Below are 25,314 nucleotides of genomic sequence, written 5' to 3' on the forward strand. Positions count from 1 at the left end.
TCTTCTTCTTTTTGGAAAGATCATAAACTTGAGAAGATGTAATTTCCATAAAGGAAGACTCCCCTAGTAAGTTTCAGGAGACTCAGTTAATTACAAGTGTTTCACAGATTTAAAGCCAGCTTGGGAAGTGGGATCTGATAGGCTGAAAGAGTTCAACCTGAATTCTGTGTAAAGTTCCTGATGTCATTTTTTGTGGCTTGTTTATTTGTTTTGAGGGTTTTTTTTTATTTTGAAGGAGCATTTACAGAATGTGAAAAATGCTTTTTTTGAAAGGGCATATGACTATTTTGGCATTTCTTTGGTATCACCCATTCCATCAACAGTTCTTTCTACTTTTCTATAAGTGATTGTGTGGTGTCTCCAGCGTTAAGCAGACTATTTACATTATTTTTTCTCAATGAGAGACTGAGATAGATAATTTTGAATCAAACATGTTTTAGTGGTTAGTTTTAAAGAAAAAGAGGATCGAAATGATTGTCAATCAGCAATTTTAAATGTTATCAACAGTCTTTTAAATGCATGTGTTCAATAAATATAGTGTTCAGGCAAAATCTTCAGCTTCAAGCATTCTCAGAAGGAAATTATTTTGTTTTAAAATAGTTGTACGCGGAAATATAGTAAAGCATTTTTACAAGTTAGTAATAACCAAGAATGTGATGAGGAGCAGACTTAAGCCAAACCACAAATGAGTTCTCCATTCATTAATGAGGAGCAATGATGAATAGCTTCTTCAACTTCATGCAATCTTACACTATGTTTACAATATACAGAATATATATTATTTACATTATTTATAATAATGTAGATATGGTATATTCCTTCTGCTTATTTTTATCTCCAGAATTTCCTGCCTTTATTGCTTCAAGTGTTTCAGTGGCTGTTTTCTACCCCTGTTAATACAAGTGTTGGATACAGTTTTAAGCTGCAGTTTGAATCAGTCCTCATTTGTGTAATGCAGAAGAAAGAACTGTATTTTAAATGTGTTTTCTCACACTGGACCTTATTATTGTGCTTTGAAAAAATTTACATCTGTAGAGTCTTTTCCATAGACACCAACTGTCATTGTGAATATTCTTGACCTCTATTTCCTTTTTTACCTTGATCCTTTTTCCAATATAAAAAGACAATTAGCAATATGTCAGTTATTGGCCCATGGATGGGTTTAGGTAAGGCCTATGTTTTAATCTTTGTAAACTAATAATAGGCTCAAACTGATTTTTCATATTTAATGTGAGTTTAACAGACCTTTTTCTTGCAGTATTCCTATTACATGAGAGTGTTCTTAATCTCAAAGTATAAAGGGTATTGGGATACTTTAGGGACATTTAGTATATGCACATCTTTAATTACTCTTTAATTTGGGATTTTGAAAACAGATGCCTCTCTCATTTCTAAGGAATAAATGACAGTTTATGTGACAGGTTTTGCTTTTTTCCTTTCTTATCAATTTCATTTTGAAATATGTAGCTTGGAACATCTTTGGGTTTTTTTAAAATTATCATTAAAAATAAAAACCTAAATTCAAAAGCTTGTGAGAGTTTTATAAGAATTTCAATTGAGTTCTGTTTTGACCATCAGAAACTCCAGTCACATCTGAAAACTAGGGCCAACAGATGACAAATAATTTTTAGTCAGAACACCAGCTCTTTCTGGAACACAATGTGTTTGATTTTTGACTTCAGCCTCATGACTTGGCTTTTCTTTCTGCAATGCCAGTGCTCCAAATTTACAGTTTTATGTAATTCACTTCTATGCAATGAACCATGTATGTTTAGGGTTTTTCTTCCTCTTCTTTTTATCGTTTACTGAAGAGTAAAAAGGAAAGCATATTCTATGTAATTATGCAGTATATTAATACATGTAGGTTATTCCTTGGAATAGGAATGAAATTCAGCATTCCAAGCATAATAGAAAAAACAATTGCTACACATCATTACTTGATGATGTGATACTTTAGTATAATCAAGACTAATAAATTTCCCTACTGAAGATTTTCTGATAGCTGATTATGAATCAAATCCTGCAGAGCAGTGATGAAGCATAACAGTAAAGTTCTTCATGTGTGGGTGGAATGTTCTTGCAAGCAGAATCTCATCCTGACCCTGGGGAGGTGGGAAGGGGAAGAGGTTTCAGATCGTTAAAACTAATCAGATTGTAGAACACCTACCAGGTGAACAGATTTGGTAGTTAAACAATTGGATAAGCTTATTTGGTGTTTACCTACTTGAGTCCCCACAGAGTTGCTGTTGTGACACCTGGCCAGAGTGCTGGAGTTCCAGGCATGGCCAGGGGCACAGCAAGGGAAAGAGCTTGACCTTTAACCAGTGCAGATGGGAACAGCAATTGAAGGTTTGTGCTGGTAAGGAAGAAATGTAGTACTATTCACAACAGAACACGTATTTCTTCCGCTTCACTGAAAATTGAAGAGGTGTTTTGAAGCTCATGTACATGGGCTCCTCTTCTAGGGAGGGATGAAGCAAAAAATAAGAGTGGTTTCCACCACTGAAATGCACATTTCTATAAAAAAAAACAGTTTTCTACTGATTCATCTGAATGCACACGTGTCTGCAGAAGAGGAAGGGTCACTGAGTTTCAAGGTGCTGTGTCATTGCTTACAGAACTCTGCTGAAATAACCATAGTTTCTCACAGGCCCTCCCTAGTTCAAGGGTAGACATTGTACATTGTAAACAGAATAATTACAGCAACCCAATTTCAGTGATTTCTTACTGGAGTGTTCAGTCTGTGAACTGCAGAATAAGAAAAAATTATTTATGTATTTTCTGAGAAGTTCTGTAGAGTGTGCATATATCAAGCATCCTTTCAAATGAAAATGCTTGTAAAATACCACTTGTTATTAAAGTAGTTCAGCAGGAAGATAATTTTTTCTTTTCCAACTGTAATAAAAAATACTTTAAATAGTGGACTTTCCTTCACAATATAAAACAGAGGGAATGAGACTAATATTGCCATTTATGCAAGTCTTTCTCCACAGGGTTGCTCTCAATATACTTTTGTATTATTAGTAGAGGTTTTTTTTAGCATTGCTAAACAGAATGATTATTCTGTATGTGTATAATAAAGATATAACCTTTATAAATGTATTATTCTTTAAAACACCAAGCGGTTACAGCATCTCTGAAGCACTGTACAGTGGTGGCCTGCATCAAGACAATGCATGTCTCATAATACTGTGAATATTTACTGAGATGCTAATTGTGCTCTCTGAATTGTCCCCCTGAAGTAACCAGAGTTACTTCATCTGTAAAATTAAGACCAAGAGTGTAAAGCAGAGGAACCTCAAAAAATTCCCTTTGGTTTCAGTGCCCAGGGCAAACTTAACAGACTTGGAAGATATTTTGACTTAGGGAAGACTTTGGGTGCAACTTGAGAGACAGAAGGTTTGATCCAGAGCTCTACTGAAGACTGTGGAGACCTTGAAATTAAATTTGGATCTGTGAATATTCCTATTTCCTAGAACCTGCAGGCTTGTAAAGTGCTACAGAAATTGCAGGCTGTTAAATTTTTACAGTTGTTAAAATTTTATTTTTAAATATGAAATGAGAATTCCAAGTAATTCATAACATGTAAATGCCCCATCCTCTTTGTGTTCTCATGCTGTTATTAATTGTATATAAGATGTTCAATACTGTAAAAATAAATAAATCTACTTATGGAAATTCTGAACAGAAATGTTTGCATTTGTTATAATGAATACATGTGTATTTGCATTGTCTTTTTTTTTTTGCGTATGTATGTTTCAATGCAAACTTTTTTTGTTTGTTTGTATTTTCTAATCACAGGACTATACCTTGACAATGTACTTCCAGCAAGCATGGAGGGATAAGAGGCTGTCCTATAACGTAATACCTCTAAACCTTACTCTGGACAACAGAGTAGCTGATCAGCTCTGGGTGCCCGATACCTACTTCCTAAATGACAAGAAGTCATTTGTTCATGGTGTACTGTGAAGAATAGAATGATTCGTTTGCATCCAGATGGAACAGTTCTTTATGGACTCAGGTCAGTATGAACCATTTCTAACTCTTTTGTCTCTTAATTTAAAACTATGATTAAAAAGATAAAAATAAAACCATTCCTTACTCTCTCTCTCTTTTTTTTTAAATAATGTTTTTCTTTTTATTGCTGTATTCTATATAACTGATGGTATTCCAGCAACAAAAAAAAAGTATTCTAAGGTTGTATTCTAATTCTAAGGATTTTTTTTTATACAATTTTTTGAGATAAACTTCCATTTTTATTACAGTTCAGAGTCTTGTATTAAGAACAGAGAAGATTGTAAATATTATTTGAAATACTCATTCTGGATTAAAAGCCTGGTTTAGAACTGCTTCTTCAAAGGAATTGAAATATGAAATAAAAAATGAGGATTAGAGGAAAAACCAGAAAATGTATGGGACAGCTGAACTGATAGTTTAACTGATATTTTTTAAAAATATTTTTGATTGAATATTAGATTGCTTTGTGTGCTACCCAGATTAATCAGTTTCTGATTTTCACTGAGATATGACTGAGATATGGTATGAGGTATGACTTGAAATATTTTACAGCCTGTTGTTCTGTATGACTGTATGGAGAGGGGAGATTGGAGAAATCAACAAAAGGGCTTCACATTTGAGAAGTACTGGCAACTTGGGAAATTGTCTGTTTAGTGATGTTAGCAGGATTGATAATTGCTGAGAAATTAGTTTAAAAATATAACTGCAAAAGGTGACTGACAATGCTGTGTGGGTAGGTAACAAAAGAGCAGGAAAGCATGGTCTGGGTTAACCACAGAAAATGCTGCAGAGCCGGGTATTGTATTTACCAGTGTTTGTTGTGTCCAATTGCATTTTCTGTGGGAGCAGTTCAGACTCTGGCACTATGGCTGGGAGCAAGTCTGGAATTTTTTTGATTGTTCAGTGAGCCAACAGATATTTGGTTCCTTGAAACGCAGTTGTAGTTTTAAGTGAAATATAAACCAACTACATAACACATTTATATTAATGGAGTGAGAGCAAGAATAACAATGGCTTTGGTGTAGTTTTCAATTTAAGATTCTGAAATCCTAATCTTTATTATTATCTTCTAGAATAAATTAGAAATAATTGTCAGATTTAATGTCTTCAGTAATGCTAACTTTTTTCCACTATTTGTGGCATTTTTTATGCTGACTACTTAACCATCTGTAATAATTCCTATTATTTTAGAAGACTGGTAAAAGTAAGTACAACTCACAAAAAATTGTCCATAGAAGAATCAAGTAAAATAAAGTTTTGTTTTCTGGGAGTTTCTTTTTGATGTTAATTTGTTTTTCAAAAACCTAAAATATTTCATGAAATAGACTTTGTTTAAGGTTTTGAGGGTTTTGTTGTTGTTTGTTTTTTTTTTTTTTGAGCTGAACTAGTGTTGGTCCTTCTTCATTGTTTTGGGTGACACCTTCCTTCTTTTCATTCAGCATAAACAGCAAATCAACTTTAATGTCTCTTTTATGAGATGCAATAAAGCAAAATGGTGTCTATTTTTTATTTAAAGCTGTTTAATGTAATTAGAGGAATAATTATTAATGCTTTGGGCCTTTATTTCCGAGCTATTTTCTTCAATACTAGCAATCACAATATGTTATGCAAAATGGTTTTAGAACCATTCTAAAATGGTATTTTTTTCTATTTTAGGACTAGTGCACGCCCAGAGTTAAAGATATTTAGATAGCTATTTTTCCCAGGTAAAAAATTTCAATTTAGGAAATAATTTTCTAGTATTCTGGTGTACCTAGCAGTCACATTTGAGATTATCAGTTCTTACATCTCTTTTAAGACTCTACTTGACGCACCTCAAGTACTCTCTTTGCCCTGTGAGCTGGCACAAGATGAATGATGGATGTGAATTCTGCTGTTGTTGTGTTGCTATGCTGCAATGAATTGTAACTGAGGGCAGGAGCAGGATGGTTATCACCCTGTACTACACGAGCCAGCACTAAGATTGGGACTGCAGTTGCCTTCCCTCCTATGGCAACTGTGTACTTGAGAACAGCACAGAGGGAAGGACACTGCTGGCTCTTGTGTGTTCTGGGGACCATGAGAGTAGAGAGACTACTGAACATAAGAGATACTAACAGGCATCACAGTAAGAAAACCCCTTCTTATATGTCCTAATTCTTAATGAACCACAGACAAGTCATGTGAAATGTAGAATCGATTCCTCCTCCTCAGACTCAGCTCAGCTGGTCTCAGAAAGGCTTTCTGGCAAAAACATCTTTCAACCCCTTGGCTGGATGGGGAAGATGCATCAGTGGTAACACAACAGGGTTAAAGGACTGGCCATATTCTGCTTTTGCCTTCCCTGGGCCAAGTGGGAATCAATGATCTCATTCTAATATTAAGGTTTTAGTTTTATAGCTTTAAGTAGCTTTATCTAACTGTTTAATCTAAATTCAACTCAGAGTTTTTGTTATTTCAAGTTTCCACAATACTGATATATTTAATTCTTGCTTATTAGTAATTTCCACATCTTAAAAATGCCTGCTTAGTTGTGTTTCTCACATGTCTAAAACCCCATGTACACTATTACTTTGAAAATCAATACGGTTGTTGCTGCATTAATTTGCTTTAGCTTATACTTGCAGTCACACATTCTTACTTTGGGATTCATTTTTCTAAAGAGAGATTCCTTTAAGTATCAGTCTGAATTTTTTTTACTTCCCAATACATCTATGTATAAACAACATCACATACACACACACATTAATGTTGCTCTGAATTTGGCTGCTGTAACCAAATTCATTGAACTGCAAGTGATCTTATCAGTATAAATGTAGCCATCCCTTTCTTTTGTGTCCCTGTAGTTGAATTTCTATTTCATACAGCAAGAAGTGATCCATTAACATTGTCCACTTGTTTTTGTGAACAGAACCCATACATGGTGTGCATGTTACATCTGATTAGATTTGACATTGGGAAGGTAAATTTCAGGAAGGACTAAGAAGCAGTTTTGTGAGCACCTAGATTATGCTGTCACTGAAAGAGGGGAGAGAAAGAGGGGAAAACAGAGAAGTGGCTAATAACGAATGGACCCATGTAAATGGTTGGTATGTTGTCCTCATAGCCTGCCTTCTTCACTGGGACAGGTAAATAGTTAAGGGTATAACTAAATTCTTGACTTTTTTTACAGAGAACGTGACATGCTGGCTGCTTTTAAGTTAAGAAGGACTTTTATTTCTGAGCTGCCAGCTCAGAAATAAATAATATTATTTTATTAATAATCATAAATAAATAATAATATTTTATTCTTAACTGCCAACTGTTTATGTTTTGGGAAAACATTTTATTTCATGTTTTTTCATATTCCATCTGTCAAGAAACTTATCCATTGCTGCCAAGACCAGGATGTTCAATAGATGATATACCTAAAACACCTAAATGGTAGAAAATTGTAAACATGTAGTCTTAAATGAAGAGTCATTACAGGGAAATTTACTATGTTGGAAGCTAAGATGACTTGCAAGAGGATATTAGTGATTTAACAACATTTAGAACAGTAAATTTAGACATTCAAATCTAGGACAGCAAGGAGTTTACAGTAGGTTGAGTAAAGCTTGAATAAATATGCAGTAGAACTGAGGAGAAGATATGGCTTTAAATAAATTTCTTTATGTTAAAATATCTGGTTTATATGATACACTTAGCAGAAATGGGTCTACAGTAGATGAGATTTGTTATTTCTTAGATTTATTATTGTATATGTAAATTAAAAATAAATTTAAATATATATATATATATAATATTTCCCCTTACTTTTGACGTCAAACCTGTTCTAAAATGTGGATGGAAAGCTCAGCTGCTCAGCTGTATTCTGCTTTCTTCTGTGTAAGCCTGGGGAAGATTCACTTCTCTGATTTTTGCAGCCTCTGAAAGCACCAAGTTTTTTAAATTATTTTCCAGGAATGAGAAGACAAGATTTGAGAATGGTCACAAGTAAGATCCTTCTATTTGCCAATTTGGAGTTACTGCTTTTTGTGTCAGCACGTTATGGTGTCTTTATGGAATTTGCCTCCTTGCTGGTAGAGAGTCTTGTGATCCTATATGTCAGAGTAAGGGGGAAAATTTAGTTTAGAATACAAGGATTAAATATAGTTGAAGAAGTGGCTAAAGACCAAGATGTTTTGTGTGGTTTTGCACCATTACCAGGCTGTTTACAGAGATAACGTCTCTTGCATACACTTGTCCCAAAATTCCTCACAAGAGAGATCTGTGACAGTGGGTAGAGAATTGATAATTATATGGCCAAGAGCATTGTTTGCTTCTGTATCTCTTCAGTAGGATGGTTTTATGTTTTTTGTAAATGAAGTTTGTGGGAGTTTTTTACAGAAAAATAGATTATATTAGAACTCCTGATATGTACCATGTTCTGTGAGATAATGATGTCCCCATCTTTCTCAACCAAAGGAAAACAAAAGGAAGCAGAACAGTTTTTTTCAGGAATTAAAGACTTTTCCCATTTGAAAGCCGGACAGTCTTACTAGCCAAGATTTATCCAATGCATTACAAACTATGAGTCTCCAACTCAGCCAGCAGTAATTCCTATTTGACTGATAGAACACAGTAATCTCCCACAAATGAGAGAATTATATGTATGATAGCCTTGCTTTGTTCTCTGTTTCCTGCTACCAGCATTGAGTCACATGAATCTTAAACAGTCCTGGATGACTGTACTTTGTGTTGTCTCAGCTGTGCCTTCTGCTGCCTGCTCACTCAGTTTCAGCTGCTTGGAAATTTTCACTTCTGCAAATAAAACAGATTCTCCCACATTTAGCCCTGGTAAAACAACACTGGGCATTTTTTGTTCAGCAGTTTAACTCCTTATAGGCAGCTTATTGTCTATGAAATCCGACAGAGAATTTTAGCTCTCAGATCACATTCTTTTAAAGCTGAATTTTTCACACCAGTTACCCTTCAGTAAAGCATTTGATCTTTATTTTGCTGCTTTTTTTCTGGTTTCTTTTTTTGTTTGTTTGTTCGGTTTGGTTTGGTTGGTTTTGGTTTTGGTTTTTTTGGGGGTGGTGTTTGTTTGGGGAGGTTTTGGTGGGGGGAGTTTTTGGGTTTTGGGGATTTTTTTTTCTTTTGGGTTGGTGATTTCAATAGGGCTTAATTTTAATTAAATCCTCAGCATAATTTGGAGGTAAAGCTCCATTTTTCAGTTTTAAAAATCGTACAATCAGTTACACTAGCTGGAAATCTGGAAGCGTTCAAGGCCAGGTTTGAGGGGACTTGAGCAACCTAGTGGGTAATATCCCTGCCCATGGCAGGGGTTTATGACGGGAATGGTCGTTAAGATCCATTGCAACCTCTTAAAATTACTGTGCTTCTGTGAATTTGAATTAAGCTTTTGGACTGCCTACAATATTTCAAATATCTTTGTTATTCCAAAATATCTTCTGCGAGAAGGAAGGGACCTGTCCTAGCTTTAGCTACAATATTTCCAGAAGCTCAACAGAAGGTGTTTAAGGACTTCTAATGCATATTCATGTTAAGCAAAAGATTTTCTCAAAATCTTTCTCACTTTGGGGATTTCAGAAGAGGTAAGAAGAACCTGGACTTCTTTCCTGGGGTGAAGACATTATTTTGGATGCTCTATTCTTGATAGTGATACCTGTCAAGGGGACCAATGTTTCTGGTTCCATCACATTCATGCTTCTTTTGGCTGTGCAGCCCTTCACACCAACTGGGGCCTTGTCCAGCCTCTGGGAAGAAGAGGAAATAAACATTATAATGAGGTACCCTGTAGCATAAATAGCACAAATAGCATCTCAGAGTAGTGTTGCCATTTGTTAAAATAAGTAAGTAAATATTATGCATATTTTTATTAGGATGTCTGAAGAGTCAGTAGCTTTCTGTTCTCCAATTAAAATACAAAGTTTTCCTAATTTTGATATATAGGCAAAGAGGAAGTAAAAAGTAATTTTTATAAGACTTGTTTGAACATGAGAATGTCAGTCTGTGAAGAAGTGTTTCCATTCTGTTAAGTGGATATTTTTTTGTGCTGGTGCTAGCACCTATAGATGCAATTACTGATTTTAGCAACACTTGCTAAAGCTAATTCACAGTCTGACATGCAGCTGTTTACTCTTGCACAAGAAATAAGGTGAATTCAAATTGTGTGTCCAGATTTTCAAAGCTGTTAGTATACACAGATGTGTAAGAACCCTTAAATCTTGCATGCAGGTGGTCAAAGCAAAAACTTTTTGGAAACTTGCAGAAATAAGTGCAAACGTAGTAAAACGTAATTTCAAACTGAAGTCATAGTAGCTGTTGCAAAGACTCAAAAAAAACCTGAATACTGTACAATTATTTAGAATTTCAAGTACAAAGAATTTCTGCCTTAACAAGGAAGCATTTCCACCCCAATCTCATTATTTGAAAATCATGGGGCAGGACAAGTCTGATCATGACTCTTTTCTTGCACAGCCAATATAGATCCAGCATAAGGAAAGGAACTTGAATCCCAGCATGTTACTTAAAGTGAATTAATTGTTGTTTTAAATAAACAAGGTATGAGCTCTGGCCCAAAGTGTGGTCCAGATGCTGTTTTCCTTTCTCATGCAAATAGCTCTTTTGTACATTCCAAGGAATGAAACAGAAATGCAACCGCTGTTATTTCTAATTATGCATTTTCTATGAACCTGAAGACTTGGACGTGAAACAAATCATCCAGATTCTCTGCTCAGTTATTCCATTTGTATAAATTGGAACAGTAAAACCTACCTTCTCACAGGGGTGTTGTGAAGATCAATTAATTAGTTTTGTAAAGTGCTTTGATCCCATAAAACACTACATAAGTGCCAAGCATTATTATGAAGAATTATAAAATGCCAGCCCTCATGTGCGCCTTGGAATGTCCAGGTTATAGACACAATCTGCTTCATTTTCTCAGAATCACATTGTTCCACTTTTCCTGTGTAGCAGCCCGTTCACAAAATGAGCCAGTTTTAGGAAAGATGCAATTTCTGGGGGAAAAAAAAAGGAGATCATTGACTCTCATAAATATCTCTTTTCAATTAAGGACTCATAGATTATTATGTTTTTTTATTCTGTAGGATTTGGAATGGCATCTTTTCACCATTCATCCTCAGCAGGAGGAAGAGTAGTTGTGTTTTAAATATCTCCCCTATCTGAAGAAAACAAAGATATCTTTCTATTTCAGTCCCTTTATTAGATTCTAAGTAGGAGATGAGTATTCAGAAGGATCTTTGGCTTTTATTTTTTTACGAAGTGGCTGTTAAGTCATTAGTATGTCAATAATTAATGCAATTAGGCATAATTAAAAAAAAACAAACAACTTTAAGTCACAGGGATCCTTTCCATTAAAAGCCCTATTATCCAAAATTACTACATTGCAATGAAGTGAAAAAAGTTTGAGTTTTATTGCCTAATAGACTGTGGCATTTAATCTTTATTAATAAGAAAAATTCCTATCAGCTATAGAACCATGAATAGTTTAAGTAGCTCCAAGGGTATTGCATATTCCAAAACCAAATAGAGGTCATCAAACATTTAATCTTAAATTAAAATGTAATAATTTATATAGTTTAGAATTACAGCAATCTGTCATTTCTCTTCTGCAATGTCTTTGATCCTATCATTTGAGCTGGTAGTTGGTGATCTCCCACAAAGGGAGATTTTCCAGTTGGAAGGATATACATAAAATCTCAGAATGCTCTGATTCTAGATGCTAAGTGTGTGCATACAAACACATGCTTAAATATATTATAATATTTTTATAAATAATACAATATATTTGCATCTATATAAATTCTACTTGCACATATTGGAGTTTTTTTACTAAAATTGGTAAAATCTGAGATGGAGCTCAGAAGTAGGAGCAGGGTTGAGGTCCTTGCATGTGTAAGAAAAATGAAAGTTAGGACACTGTCTGTAGAACTGGTAATACGTCTTGTGGATTACAAATAATCCTTTTCTAGTTGTTGTGATTTTACAGATGAAGCTTTTCTTTTAATACTTTTAATGTAAGACATTGTAGAATACTATTTCTTGAATGAAAGATTTTTTTTCCCTACCAAATATCCTATCTGAAGGTGTAAGTACTTGGATTTAGTTTTTATACTAGTTAAATAACCCGTTTGAGTAATTTTTTTTTGCCCACAAACATTTCCTTTATGTTTTAATGCATTTTCTGGGAAGATAACTGCAGATTTGTTCACCCAGTGTTTTATCCTACTTTGTTATTAAACTTTACAGAATATTAAAATATTTTCTGAGAGATAAGAATTGCCTAAACTCCTCAAGTGTAAAGGGTTTGTTAGGGTCTTTTTTCCTTGCATCTTCTCGGTCTATTTCTTTGTTTCTCTTAAAACTGAAATGTCTTATGGTCTTCAATTTGCAAAGTAATTCAAGAGAGCTTTTCTTGGAACAGTTTTTCATTCCTGCTTAGAAGGAGACAAACAAAGTTATAAGAAAGTCTGTGGGGTTGTGGTTCCAGGTGAGTTCTCCAGATCCAGGATGTGCGTAAGCCTTTGCAGAAGAGCACTTTAAAACTCTGCCTATCAGTGATTTTTAGACTATGACGCAGATATTTCTGCTTGCTATTCAGTGACTTCAATTTTTTCTCTTTTAAATTACTTGTGTGAGATCATGATTTTTTTTTCTGCTGCTTTTTTTTTTCCTTTCTGTATGGTCATTCCTAGAGCATTTATTGCATCTGCTAGTCTAGAACTGTCTGAGAAGAGAGAGAATAGAAAATGTTTGGAAAACTCTTTTTAAAAATTTACATAAATGTGCCATCTGTACAAGCAGATGGAAAGAATGTCTCAGGGCCAGGAGGAGACTGTGAGATCAAATCACAAGGAAAGAACTACATGAGGCATGTTCCTTGTGTCATAACAAAAAGGACCTCAGCAATCACCCCACTGACATGACCTGGAGACTGTTCCCCCAGAAACTGCTGTTTCAGTAGCAGAAGGTGTTTCAAGGTGGTGTCGTCAATAGAGTAAGGATCCCCAGGGTTTGTATTCTGTGGACATGATCTTTTCTGGCAGTTGTTCAGAAACAAGGAAATCTTCAGGATTCTAAATTATTCTCACATATGGGCTGTAAGTCCACATTCAGCATTTCACGGGGAGGGTTGGCCGGAGTGCCTTATCCTGCTCAGCTTCTGAACTGAGGTCACTGTTTTTTCCACCTTCATGTGGTAGAGTATATAACAATAGAACACTATTTTTAAAAAATTGCAGTATTTGCAAAATACTGAAGACACATGACATCCTTCAACAGCTTACCATATCTTTTTGTATGGTGGCTGCTGCTGACACATCCACACACCCTTGAAATCCCTCCAGCGATGTTGACTCCACCTCTTTAGGGTAGCCTGTTACCATGCTTAACAGCCCTTACAATAAAGAAATTCTTCCTAATGTACAATCTATACCTCTTCTAGTTCTACCTGAGGCTGTTTACTCTTGCCCTTTGCTTGTTACTTGGTAGAAGAGAATTGCCCTCACCAGGCTATGCTCTCCTTGCCAGAGAGTTGTAGAGAGTGAGAAGGTCTTCACTGAAACTCCTTTTCTCCAGGCTGAGCCTCCCTAGGTGCTGGATGTGAGACAGACACTCCAAACCCTGTCCCATCTCTCCACTGCCCCACTGGACTTTCTCCAATACCTCTATGTTTTCCTTGCAGGGAGGGACCCTGAACTGAGCCCTGCAGTTGTGCCAGTCATCCCATTGTCTTTCCACAAAGGCAACTATATCATAATTTTTCTCCTGCATAATGGCCCCCTGCTCCTCATGTGTGTTGCTCAAAAAATATGTACAGCTTATGGGTTAGTTTGTCATTCACTGACAAGGATCTGTCTCAAAACTGTTTATTAAAACTCTGACATTTTAAAATATTTGCTCCAAAAATTTATCTTGAAAAGTGAAAGGCATATGAACGCATATGATTTTTTGATGTGGAAAAATCTCCTTTTCCCAAAGCCCTTTGCAGAGTTGTAAAGTCACTGAGGATTATAAAGCTAACATTTGTTTACACATAAAAAAATATAGTGAATAGACCATTACAGTCCCTGCAAGACTCAGATGTCTTTACAGTAGAAGGTGTTGCATGCCAACTTTTTTCCTATATAAAGTGGCAAAGGAAAATTTATTCAGTATATATTGAAAAATGCTATGGTGCATTCTCTTCAGTGTCAGAATGGAGAAAAACAAGGGATGTGTAGCTGTTGGGAAAACACTTCGAAATCTCGGTTTAATTTGCATTCATGGAAACTGTAAAAGTAGAGTTAGGACCAAGTGGTCCAGCATTATTTGGCTGGCTTCTCTCTTAGGGATGATGACTTTTTAACCTACTTCAGTGTGTTGTTCCCATCAATCCAGAACCTATCCCTGTTTGGAGATATCTGGGTAAGCATCAGGAATATCAGAACATCAGAAATATTCATCACAATGTTGACATCCAAAAATCCTGTCCTCTCTTTTTGTCCTTTGCTATTGGGAATTTCTTTGTTGTGCAGGTTTTTACAGCATTTTTTACTGGCAGAAATGCTAGCAAAAATTAGCTATCAGCAACAGATCTTTTTGTAGCTTTGGGGGTTTTTAACTTAACAAGATGTGCACTTCAGAGTAATAGTCTTGTACCTTAACAAGGCAATATGGCTGATACTGCATAGGAAGAAAGACAAAAAATTTGGAATGCTTCTACTGATGTGGGAAACCAAGAAAACATTAATTTACTGTAATCATAAAGCTTGTTACAGTCTATCTCATAGATATTTTTACCAAAATATTATAAATTTCAAACAATGAAAACTACTTGGAAAGAACTTAGAAATCCCTTGAACTCAGATGACTGCTGGACATTTGTTTGTGGTCAGCTGAGGAGGTAAAATAAATTATCATTAGACTTTACTGATAAGCTCTGTCTTTTCAGGGAGATATCACCTGTGTTTTCATCATATCATTCACTCTCTAGAAGATGGCTCATGTCTTTTCCCTTTGGTTCTTCCTGTAAAAAGCGGATGACTATCAATGCACAAGATGGAAACCAAGACGAAGGCAAGGAGGCAAATACTGAATATTCATCTCTCTCTCCTTCTATTTTTCATTACGCACAACAGGACCTAATTTCATAGTTCCATCTCAGGGTATATCTTATTCTTGGCAAACGACAGAGGGTAAAGCAATGTGCATCTTTAAACACCAGTGTGTGAGCTGCTTCTACAAGGGGGTTTCCAAAGCACATTCAGCTGGAATGTACAAATATTACATTATGGTTATCCTGAAATGCCTATAAATACTGTTTCACAGGACTAGTATTGCATTATGTGGCTGGAGAAATGTCACGTACAGCAGAAAGGAGATGACTTTTGCTGCTGTTGGATTTTTAAAGAAGTAGTAGAGAGCTGTAAGAAAGATACATCATTAGTCATTTTCATGTAACTTTGCTATGCCTCCCAGAAATTCATTAAAGAACTGCAATGTTTATCTGAAAAAAAAATTTCTAGGGACACTGCTGTGTGTTAAAGAAACATCCACTCCTTCTCCCAACCAGAGTAGTTTACTCCTTTTTGAAGACAGAGATACTGAAGATATACTCAAGAATACTTTTTCATAGCCTTCTGTCTTCATCTTCTAATGTAAGGTGGTTTTATGTTATAAGCAAGTCACAGTGTAATTTCAAGTAAATTATTTGCCCATTATTAAAACTGAAGGATATGGATAAAATGTTGAGTGCTAGTATTCAAGGTGTTCTTATTATGCAGTTATACATGCTGTAATAATACAAATATAAAAAAACAACCTGGCTTTGAAGCATCCTAGAGTAATTTCCAGATGCATATACTGCAGTATTCAGAATTATGATGTTGTTAAAAAAATAAAAATATTAAAAGAAAAAAACCCTGAAAAATCTGAGGAGGTAAGTTACAATCCTAGAAGAAATTAAAATCTGATTGAGCGTATAAAGATCTTTGTAGATAAGGATTAGAAGCAAACCTTTCCCTTGCACAGGTGGTTCCATAGGTTACCATTGATGCTGCAGATGAGGTCCCACTCATGTAAATCAACAGCAGATGCACTTTGCCATTGAAGTCAGGCCTCCACTCATCATCTCTTTTCTGCTCCTCCTTTGATTTAATTGGACAGACACAAAGCTTATATCATGGCACTCTTTCTTTTTTATAATTGAACACTTAAAACTAGTTCCAAAATAGTGTAAAAAAGGTTATGTGTAGGGATATCTCAGAATCTGATAGTAAATGTTTTGGTAGTTTCTTTAGTTTTGTTTATTTGCACTTTTGGGTTATTTTTGTGTTAGTGTTTTGTTTTCATGAGTGCTGAAGGTATTTTTCTTGTATTGAAGGAGACAGACTCCCATTCCAGCTGTCTTATGTGGTCACATCTTCTCTGCTTCACCTCATTTAATTTTCATTAGGGTTCATCTTCCCATTTTATTTCAATATGGCTTTAATTTCAGTACAATCTATATTTATGATTTATAGGATTGCTAAGAAAATTGGTTGTGTCCTGGTTTTAGAAATAGGGGGTAAGACTGAACCAAGGCACTGTATTTATTAGAAGTGGGGAACACTTCCCCACAGAACTGAAGACAAGTAAAAGAGCATGGAGAGTAACTATTGTTTACTGTCAAGAATGAAAGTAAATATTAAATGTTACTTGCCTTTACAGGTATTAAGGAACCTTATTAGTAATTTGTTTAGAGGAGGTGTGGATATTGCATCAATATAAAGCAATTAGAAAATACATGATTAATGGATGCAATGCTCAAACTTCAGATAGGCAAAGATAATTATTACTTACCCATATGAAAGAAAAAAAAATTGGTAAGCAGTTTTTTTCACTTCAAAAACGTGTTTATTAAGTTGTATTTGTTGGTGCAATATGTAATAAAAAGCAGAGTTTTGTTTTGCTTTTTTCTCTTGGATCAGTAGATTGTGTGATATTAGATGATGATGGCCAAGCTGATAAACTGGAGAGACTGCTGGGCTGAATATCACTCCTAGCATCCTGAATTTCCTGTAAAATAGGGTGGGAACATGGCAAATTTAATATTGTGCCCATGGCACAACCCCTAAACTAAACCCGTTTATAAAAATAAAGCATCCTTATACTTTGAGACTTCTAAAATTCTGTTTCAGTTGACAGAAATTAGCAGGGTATCAGGATTCATTTTTCTCTTTAGTTTAGACAGGGAGGAGCAAGAGAAAAGTTTTATTCCTCATAGTTATTTGTTGTTCAGTACCTCTTACCAGCCCTGGAAAACATGTTGTTTAAAGTGCTTTTTAAAAGATGTTGACAGTTGAGACCTAGTGTGACAATCTATTATCTTCTGCTCTGAAAGTGTGATGCCAGTTAGGAGAACAGGGTCTCAGCTCTGCATCAGGGGATTTATCTACTAAAAAAGTTTAAGTGAAGATGCTTTGTGCCCAGGAACATGGGAGAGTTTCCATTTAGGTAAATAAGTCCCTCTCAATGTTGGTACAAAGGGTCAGCATTAGCAAAACCATTCCCTTTCTCGGTTTGACTGTAACTTTTGTGTTCTTTTCAATATTGTTTAGTAATAAAAATAGTGCCCCTACCCCCCTCCCCCCTCAATTTTTAATTCATCAAATACAGTCTTAGCACTGACCAAGACTCAACACTGACCAAGTTTTCCTCCTTTCTTATGATTGTTTTGAAAATGTGTTATCCTCTCCCCTTCTGGCTTGGCTTAGTTTTACCATCCTACTTCATCAGTGTGCTCATCCATGTTTTTTGTTTAGCAATTTCCTAATGAAAAATCCAAGCTCTGAAACTTTTTTGGAAAAGCAGTATGTTTTTGCAGTCAGTTTTTTATTGAATTACAGACCTTTATTATCCTGACTCATTGTTTTTCACTAAAATTTACCATGTGCTCTATTTTTTTCTTGTTTTAGAAACTGGCGGGAGGGAGGAGGGTTGCCTTAGATTAGTAGCATTGGATGGTCAGTGTATTTGAGGTCATGCTTCTGCTTACCAGCTACTCTTTCAAAAGGCATCATTTTCATCCGAATCCAGTGGGACCATTTTTAGAGTATTGTTTTGGAGCTACTATGACGGCGTCAGTAAATGTGAATTTTAATTTATTTGTCCAGTGAAGGTGAGGATCTTGGGTAATGACTACATAGTCATTAGTGATGATGCTTTTCCTCCTACTCCCTCATTGCTTAGCATATATTAATTGTGCAGATGGTAGTGGCTTAGTTCCCTTTCTATCTCCTCCTCTCGTGGCATTTACACTGTGCAAAAAGTGTGTATTGCCATCTTGCTATTTATGAGGGTTTGTGATTCATCAGCTGCCTTTTAAATCCAATACTATCATCACATCTTGTTGCTAAGAGGCAGAATTTGCACGTGCACTTTCTTCTTTTAAGTACACCTGTGCCAAGCTTTCCCTGAAACCTTCAAGCAAATCACAGCCAAGAGCACTGAATTTTCGTCTTCATTTCTACTAACATGTGAAATTTGCAGTGCCAGGTTTATGCGGGTAACTGTAAGTCATTCCTGTGTTCCGGAGATTCTCAGACTTTTCAGTCTGTGAACTTGCCAGAACTTAAGTCAGGATTTACAGGTATTTAAGTTTCACTAAAATAATTTCTTTTTTTAGTTACTAGAATTTGAGTGTCATTTGTATGTGGCAGGTAGAAAATAAATACTTTCACTGCTTTATTGTTTTGCTTTTCTACTCATGCATTTATTTGTTTTTATGGTTTGCAAGAAACAACATGAGTAATCTAGGCAACAACTAACAAAGAAAATTCCTTAAAATTTAATTTCTTCTTTGATTTCATTTGTCTTTCATGGCCATTCTGTTCCCTAGATTTTCTATTATTGCTTCTTTCATATAATAGTGACATTTCTGTGTTCAAACATTTTCTGTGTTTGTTCTCCAAGTAAGTTGCAGTTTTTATATATTTTACGTATAATGTAAAGGCTTGTTTTCTTTAAAGTACCACTGCTGTGTTCCTGATCATTGTTTGAAAATACTACAGCAATTTGGTTTGGTCTATTTTGTTTTTTTGTTTGCTTAGGAAAGATCCTGTGCTGCAGGTACAATTAAAGGAAGTTCATGGTTACTTTTTAAGAGCATTAAAAGAAAAAAAAAAAGTCAGTTCTTTTCCTAGCAATGAGAGTTCTACACCAGATGTCACCTTAGTAAGTACAGTAATTTCACGATTATAAGCTGCACCTGATTATAAGCCGCACCTCCAGGTGTCGGCAACTTTTTGTTCTTTGCCCATATATAAGCCACACTTGATTATAAGCCGCACATCTGAGTGTCAGCAACTTTTCGTTCTTTGTCCATATAGAAGCTGCACTGGATTATAAGCCACACTTCCGTTCGCAGTGAGGATCCCCATGCAACATTCACAAAGTTGCCAATTAGTAACAGAATTGCGGGATTACGGGGTTGACTGACTTGGCTTGGGGCCATGCAGGCTTGGCTTGCCGCTGCCCTGCCGCCAGGGCCAGGTGGGCTTTGGCTCAGCTCGGGGCTACTGTGGGCTCGTACTTCTGGGTTCACAAATTTCTGAACATCCATATATTGGCCGCACCTGATTATAAGCCGCACTTCCGGGTTTGGACCAAAATTTTAGTCAAAATGGTGCAGCTTATAATCATGGAATTACTGTACATATTTATTGTTTCTGGCCATACAGGGATGAATACCCCTCTACTTGAAGCTGCATGCAGGAGCCAGGGAATGGTGAACCTTTGGGAGTGACACAAAAAAGTGATTCTGAGAGGGACGTTTAGGGCTGTGTCTGGCATGTGTCAAGATTTCCAAAATATAAACAGTCAGAAATGTGAATGAAGAAACGACCTAAAACGTAGAAATAACCTGGAGGGAACCTGGTTTGCTTCCATACAGAGTCGTAGGCTTGAACCAGAACATGATTTCTGTTACCTAACACAGAAAATGCAAAGACTTTGCATAATACACCGTTTGCTCTCTGAGTAAGGTGCTGGTATTCTGAATTTAGGAATGTCTCTGCTATTCCAAGAACAGAGAAATTATTAATACCCTTTTAAGGTACTGCAGTCATGTTTAAATCTGTTGATAGAAGGAAACTTGGAGTAAATGAAAAGCTGAGACAGATCCACTGCACCACAAAAAAATTTATAATGCTTTCATTTAGCATGAAAAATTTGAGATGGTTACTGTTGAAAATTCTGAACAGTGGAGCCATTTTGAGCAAACTGGTTATTGCCTCAGTTTCTGTGTCTCTATGAAATGTGGATCATAATATAAACACACTCCCATCTAAATTCCAAAGAATGGTTTCTGTAATGCAGTACCGATGTTCATGCGATTACTTTTCTCTTTTTTCAGCTTGGAGGGGCAGCAGAAGTGTCCTGGGGTGACTTTATGATGCTTGTATCCCTAATCATCTGTTCTGTTTGTGCTGGATATTAAGTTCTGCAGCTTTAAGACTGCAGTTCCTGGACTGAAGGAGAAGAGGTGCAGAGTTTGTTATCAGAGACTGCATTTGCTTCCCCGTATCCTTCATACAGACTGTGCTGTCTGCAGTGGACAGCAGGAGAGAGCTCTCCTTTGCCCTTAGTTAGTTGTTGACTAGCTGGGGCAGAAAAATTCCTTGGGTTGTGTTTTTTTCTTTCTCCTGGAATTGTTTGAACCTGGTCTAGACTAAAAACCCGGAAGAGCACCGGGAACTTGCACCTGTGGCCCACTGGGGCCTGGCCTGGGCCACGGCATTTCCCAATGCTGGAAAGACTTATACTAGGCTGAGTGAGCTGAGTTGCAACCCATGAAAGAGACTTTCTGAATCTGTCATCACTTCAGAGCAGAGAGAGGTTTTGTTGTTTAGTATTGTTCATTCTTTTTGTGCTAGGAGTGCTTTGCCTGTTAAATAAACAGTTTTTTTCCACTTCTCTCCAAGGAAATCTTTTCCCAAACCAGTTGGGGGACAAGCTGCTTGAATCTCCTTCCTAGAGGAACCTCATTTGGGTTTCATCCCAAATTTGCCCTAAATGATGTTCATGTGGTTACTCTTCTCTTTTGTCAGCTTGGAGAGACAGCAGGAGAAAGACATTTAACCTTAACAGGGGAGTTATTAAATTGCCAACATTGTTCACTAAATTTCTGGTCTATGGTTAGAAATGAGATTTACCGCCTGAGAGAGATTTTGCAGAGTCACTAGTTCTAGCATTAGGTTAAATGAACGTAGGTAATGCATGACAGTAGTGATTAATTCTGGTCAGTTCTTGAAATATCAAAAAGTAAATTTGTGTTAAAAATACTGATATGTTGTGACAATTAAAAAAACCTGTAACGAACCTAACAGATGGATATTTCTCCTAACACAGCATTTAACTACATCCTTGAGAACACGTACTGGGAAATGAGAAAAATGCTGGACTGACTTATAGAGAATTGACTTACCCATTTAAAACATGGCACAGATAATTTTCATATCATCCCATGTTTGTCTCCTGGGAAACTTGCCCATGAAAGTGTGGCCATTTTGTTACACAGTGTCCTCTCCTGACCTCATATTGCAGGCAGTACTAACTTGAAGTCCCCATCTCTGCTAAGGCTTTGCTGTTGAATAGTCATTTTTAAAATGTTCTACCAGCATATTTCGCATGAGCACTCTGCCTCATGCATGGAGTGATGGTTTTGTTACTGTGCTAGTGTTATCCTTGTACATTAAAAAAATTAAAAGGTCTTGCCAGGTGGACAGTTAAAACTATCATGACTTTTTACCATGGTAAGTAATAGCAGTGTTAACATGTACATGATTCTGTGGTTCTGTAGATTTTGCTGAAGGGCTGTGGCTGGATGGCCACTGCTCACATACCTGAGCTCACGAGTGGGTGAGCATGTGTAGGAGGGGACATAGCAGCCACCACCTTCCATGCTCTGATTCAGGGATGGCTCTGTGCTGAACCTGCTGTGCCACTGGTGCTTTTGCTTTATGCCAGTGTTTGCAGTCACCCCAAAGTATCTGTGCATTTAATCAAGTAAATGCTTCCCAAGGCTCTGAATTTGATTTACTGAGTTGCAGCATGTATTGTCCTAATGTTGATGTATAACAGACTTTTAAGTAAAGCACAGGAGTAATTTTAGAGATTGGTTGGGAAAAAGAAAGAAAGAAAAAGGTGGCTTTCTACAGCAAAATGATCACTTTAAAAACTCCCTGAATGAGAGACAGGTCTGACGTACCTGAGATAAACATTTAATTTCTCTTCAGATGTATATTTGCTGTGTTGGGTAGGACTGACATTTCCCAGCTGACTTTTCATCTACCTCAAATGTGAACTAGTTTTAAATTGCTTCTTGGAGAAAAGAAGGTTCATGAATAGACAAGGTAACAGAAAAAGCAATGGGGGACATGTTTTCTAAATTAAATTATAAAAGTGTACAATACAAAGAAATCCTTTGTATGTAGCCCATGTATTGATTCAACTTTCAGTGCTGTGTGAAGCATTAAAATGCAGTTCTGGCTGCACAGAATGTTAAAAGTGATCCTCACTGTCTGTATAAATCTAGGAGAAGCTGAGACCTGATTAAACTCTAATTAGAATCAGTTGAACTGAGACTATCTTTGAGACTGAGGGTCTCAAAGAGAGTCTGAGTCCAACTGATTCTAATCTGACTCAGGTCACACCCTGTCTACTAATGGGATTGCATACAGCGCCATCCTGTTGGCAACAGGCTATTTGGCAGGTCAGACTCATGTATCTTCCAAATCTGATGGCTTTATTGATCATTAATGCAAATAACATTGACTGCAGAAACTGGTAGATCTTATTAGCTCTAGAATGGAAAAGAAGGGATCTCGGAAGATTTCTGAAGCTTAAGGAAATACAGATTTAATTTATTAAAAGGCATACTTTGCAGGAAAATACAGTAAAGAAGAGGAAACTCCTTTTTTTGTTTTTATTTGGGTTTTTTTGCAGTTTACGGATTAGAGTTCTGGCCACTGAGATCTACTTACTGAGAATTTTCAAAGGATTTATTTCATTAACTGGACAGGACCAACTGAATATTCCCTATCCAGATTTTCTATTTAGATTCCCAGCATTGTGTGTTACATAGCTTATCAAGCTTTCAGTTCTTGCTAGTATGATGCAGCTGATATGTCAGAAATATTTTGGTTTGTTTTCCTGTTTCTGTTTGGAACAAAGTTACGAATATTCTGAAATCAAGATGAGGAAGAGAAAAGTCGTGACTGAGGATCCTAATTTTGGCACAGGAGTTGTGTTCCAGAAGGATGGCTGGAGTTAACTTAGGCACCTGTTAATTTTACTCATAAGGTTTGATGCATTGTTATGCTTCTCTCACACATCCAATAAATTCTTAGCTACAGCTGAGTTGAATTGATGTAGGTACTGATTTTGAAATTTTCAAGGGGAATATGGCTTCCCATTTTCAAAATAATATTCCTGCTGCCTTAATAATATATTAAAGCAATAAGAGTATTTGGTGTCCCAAATGGATCAGATATGAAATGGGCAAAACAAGTCTAGCAAAATGGATGAGAGAGCACTGAGGCCAGTCATGACATCTGGAATGTGATAAAAGGCAATTCTAAGTAATTTATTTTTTCATTGTCAAAATAAAAAAGAATTTTACTGGCTTGGGCATGTCAGTAGACCTGTCTGTTAGATGAGAGAAAAGAGGGAAGTAGGATCAGAAATAGCTGCAAAATGGGTTTTCCTCACATATTTCTACTTGCAGATTAGCCTGAGCAGGGAAAAAAAAATGCAATATTTAAGAATAAACTGCTCAGAATAAGCTTGTTCATATTTTGCCCATATCCTAAAGCATTTATATGAATAAGAAGGATCTTTTTCCACTCTCCATTACAGTGTTTTTATAAAAAAGCATCTCTAGGTGTTTTTCTTGTCTCTCCCCCACCACAGGAGCCTTATGTAAAGTCATTTGATGACAATAGACATTTGTAATTTGAAACCGATTTGCTGTGAATTAGGCCAAAAATATCTCCTAAATTTTTATTAATTTCCTCTTAAATAGTGTCTGCTTGGGAATAGTTGTTGAGCTATGTAACTACAATGCAAACAGGTGATTTGTTCCAGACAGCTTAAACAGCCTCAGATCCAGCTGATAATTGGGCAGGAGAAGTCCCACTGACACTCTGGACGCACTGGGCTCAAGTGAAGGGTGAAGATCTGTAGCTTTATATGCCTAGGTGTTAATGCTTAGTGTCCACATAAAGGATGATTTACATACATGTCTCTTTCATCTGTGCTTTATAGGTAATAATTTAATACAAATCATTGTATAAATTGTAGCCATTTTAAAGAATTCTGGTAGTCATTTTAAGTGAGTGATTTCTATAAATTTAAAATATTCTTCTGGAATACTCTGTATACAAATATCTGTATTTGTACTGTCTATGTTTGTCGGATCTTATTTACTCTGTTCAGGCTTTGGTGTCCTGCTTGGACATCTGTTTAGGTAACTTGTACAGATTAAATATAGGCACTGAATCTTTAACTGATAAATAATACATATCTAAAAAAGAAATTTAATTAATAGTCTATTCTACAGAATAAATGATGTGATATCCCTGATACAACCAAACAAATCTTCTGGAAACAAATACATCGCTGAAACAAAATGAGGCAATTGAAAAGCAATTAGCAGCAGAGTTTATTTGCTAATAAATGCTCCACCCACTTACCAGTGCAGCCTTTCTGTAAATTATGGCAAGCAGGTAAGGAGGAGTGGTTCAGTCCTAACAAAGTAAAGAAGTGAGAAAAGTGAAAGTAGTCTGTAATTAGCCACATTAGATTCAAATATCTGAATCTCAGTTGAAGTTCTGACACTGAAAATATTCATTCTGTCTTAAAAATGTCTTTATCCTACCCCTCTGCAGTTTTGTCAGGTGTCAATGTCTGATGCCTGTAAGGTGCTTAGACACTTGGATCTACAGGTCTTGCATTTCTGTGCTCGTTCAAGAGAGCGTGTGAAGTGCTACCTATATGGTGCAACCTTAACAGTAACACCAATATCAAAACTAAATTTTACTATATGTATATTTTTTGGCTTTTGATTGGGATTTTTCCCCTCATATTCTTGGTACCTAACTACCTGGAATGCTGTTGACCCACTAAAGTTCTCCCTGTTCTAGAGAAAAATGCTCTCATTCCTAAGTGATAAGGTTGACACTATTCAGTAGTCACTACACTACTCTATGGACAGCTGCTGCAAAAGAACCATTAAAACCTTCCCCCAAGGACTTATCTGTAATTTTACAGTGCATCTTTTAATTCTGTGTG

General features: G+C 36.2%; 1 protein-coding gene across 1 annotated transcript in view; it reads left to right on the top strand.

The window, feature by feature from the left end:
- LOC117003627 (gamma-aminobutyric acid receptor subunit beta-2-like) overlaps positions 1-25,314 on the top strand; it is a 149,245-nt gene that overhangs the window by 42,604 nt on the left and 81,327 nt on the right. Inside the window, 2 exon segments of the mRNA XM_033073648.1 lie at positions 3,802-3,958; positions 3,961-4,021. Coding sequence (XP_032929539.1) covers positions 3,802-3,958; positions 3,961-4,021 — 218 coding nt within the window.

The sequence above is a fragment of the Catharus ustulatus genome, chromosome 15 (assembly GCF_009819885.2).
Source record: "Catharus ustulatus isolate bCatUst1 chromosome 15, bCatUst1.pri.v2, whole genome shotgun sequence".
Lineage (NCBI taxonomy): Eukaryota > Metazoa > Chordata > Aves > Passeriformes > Turdidae > Catharus > Catharus ustulatus.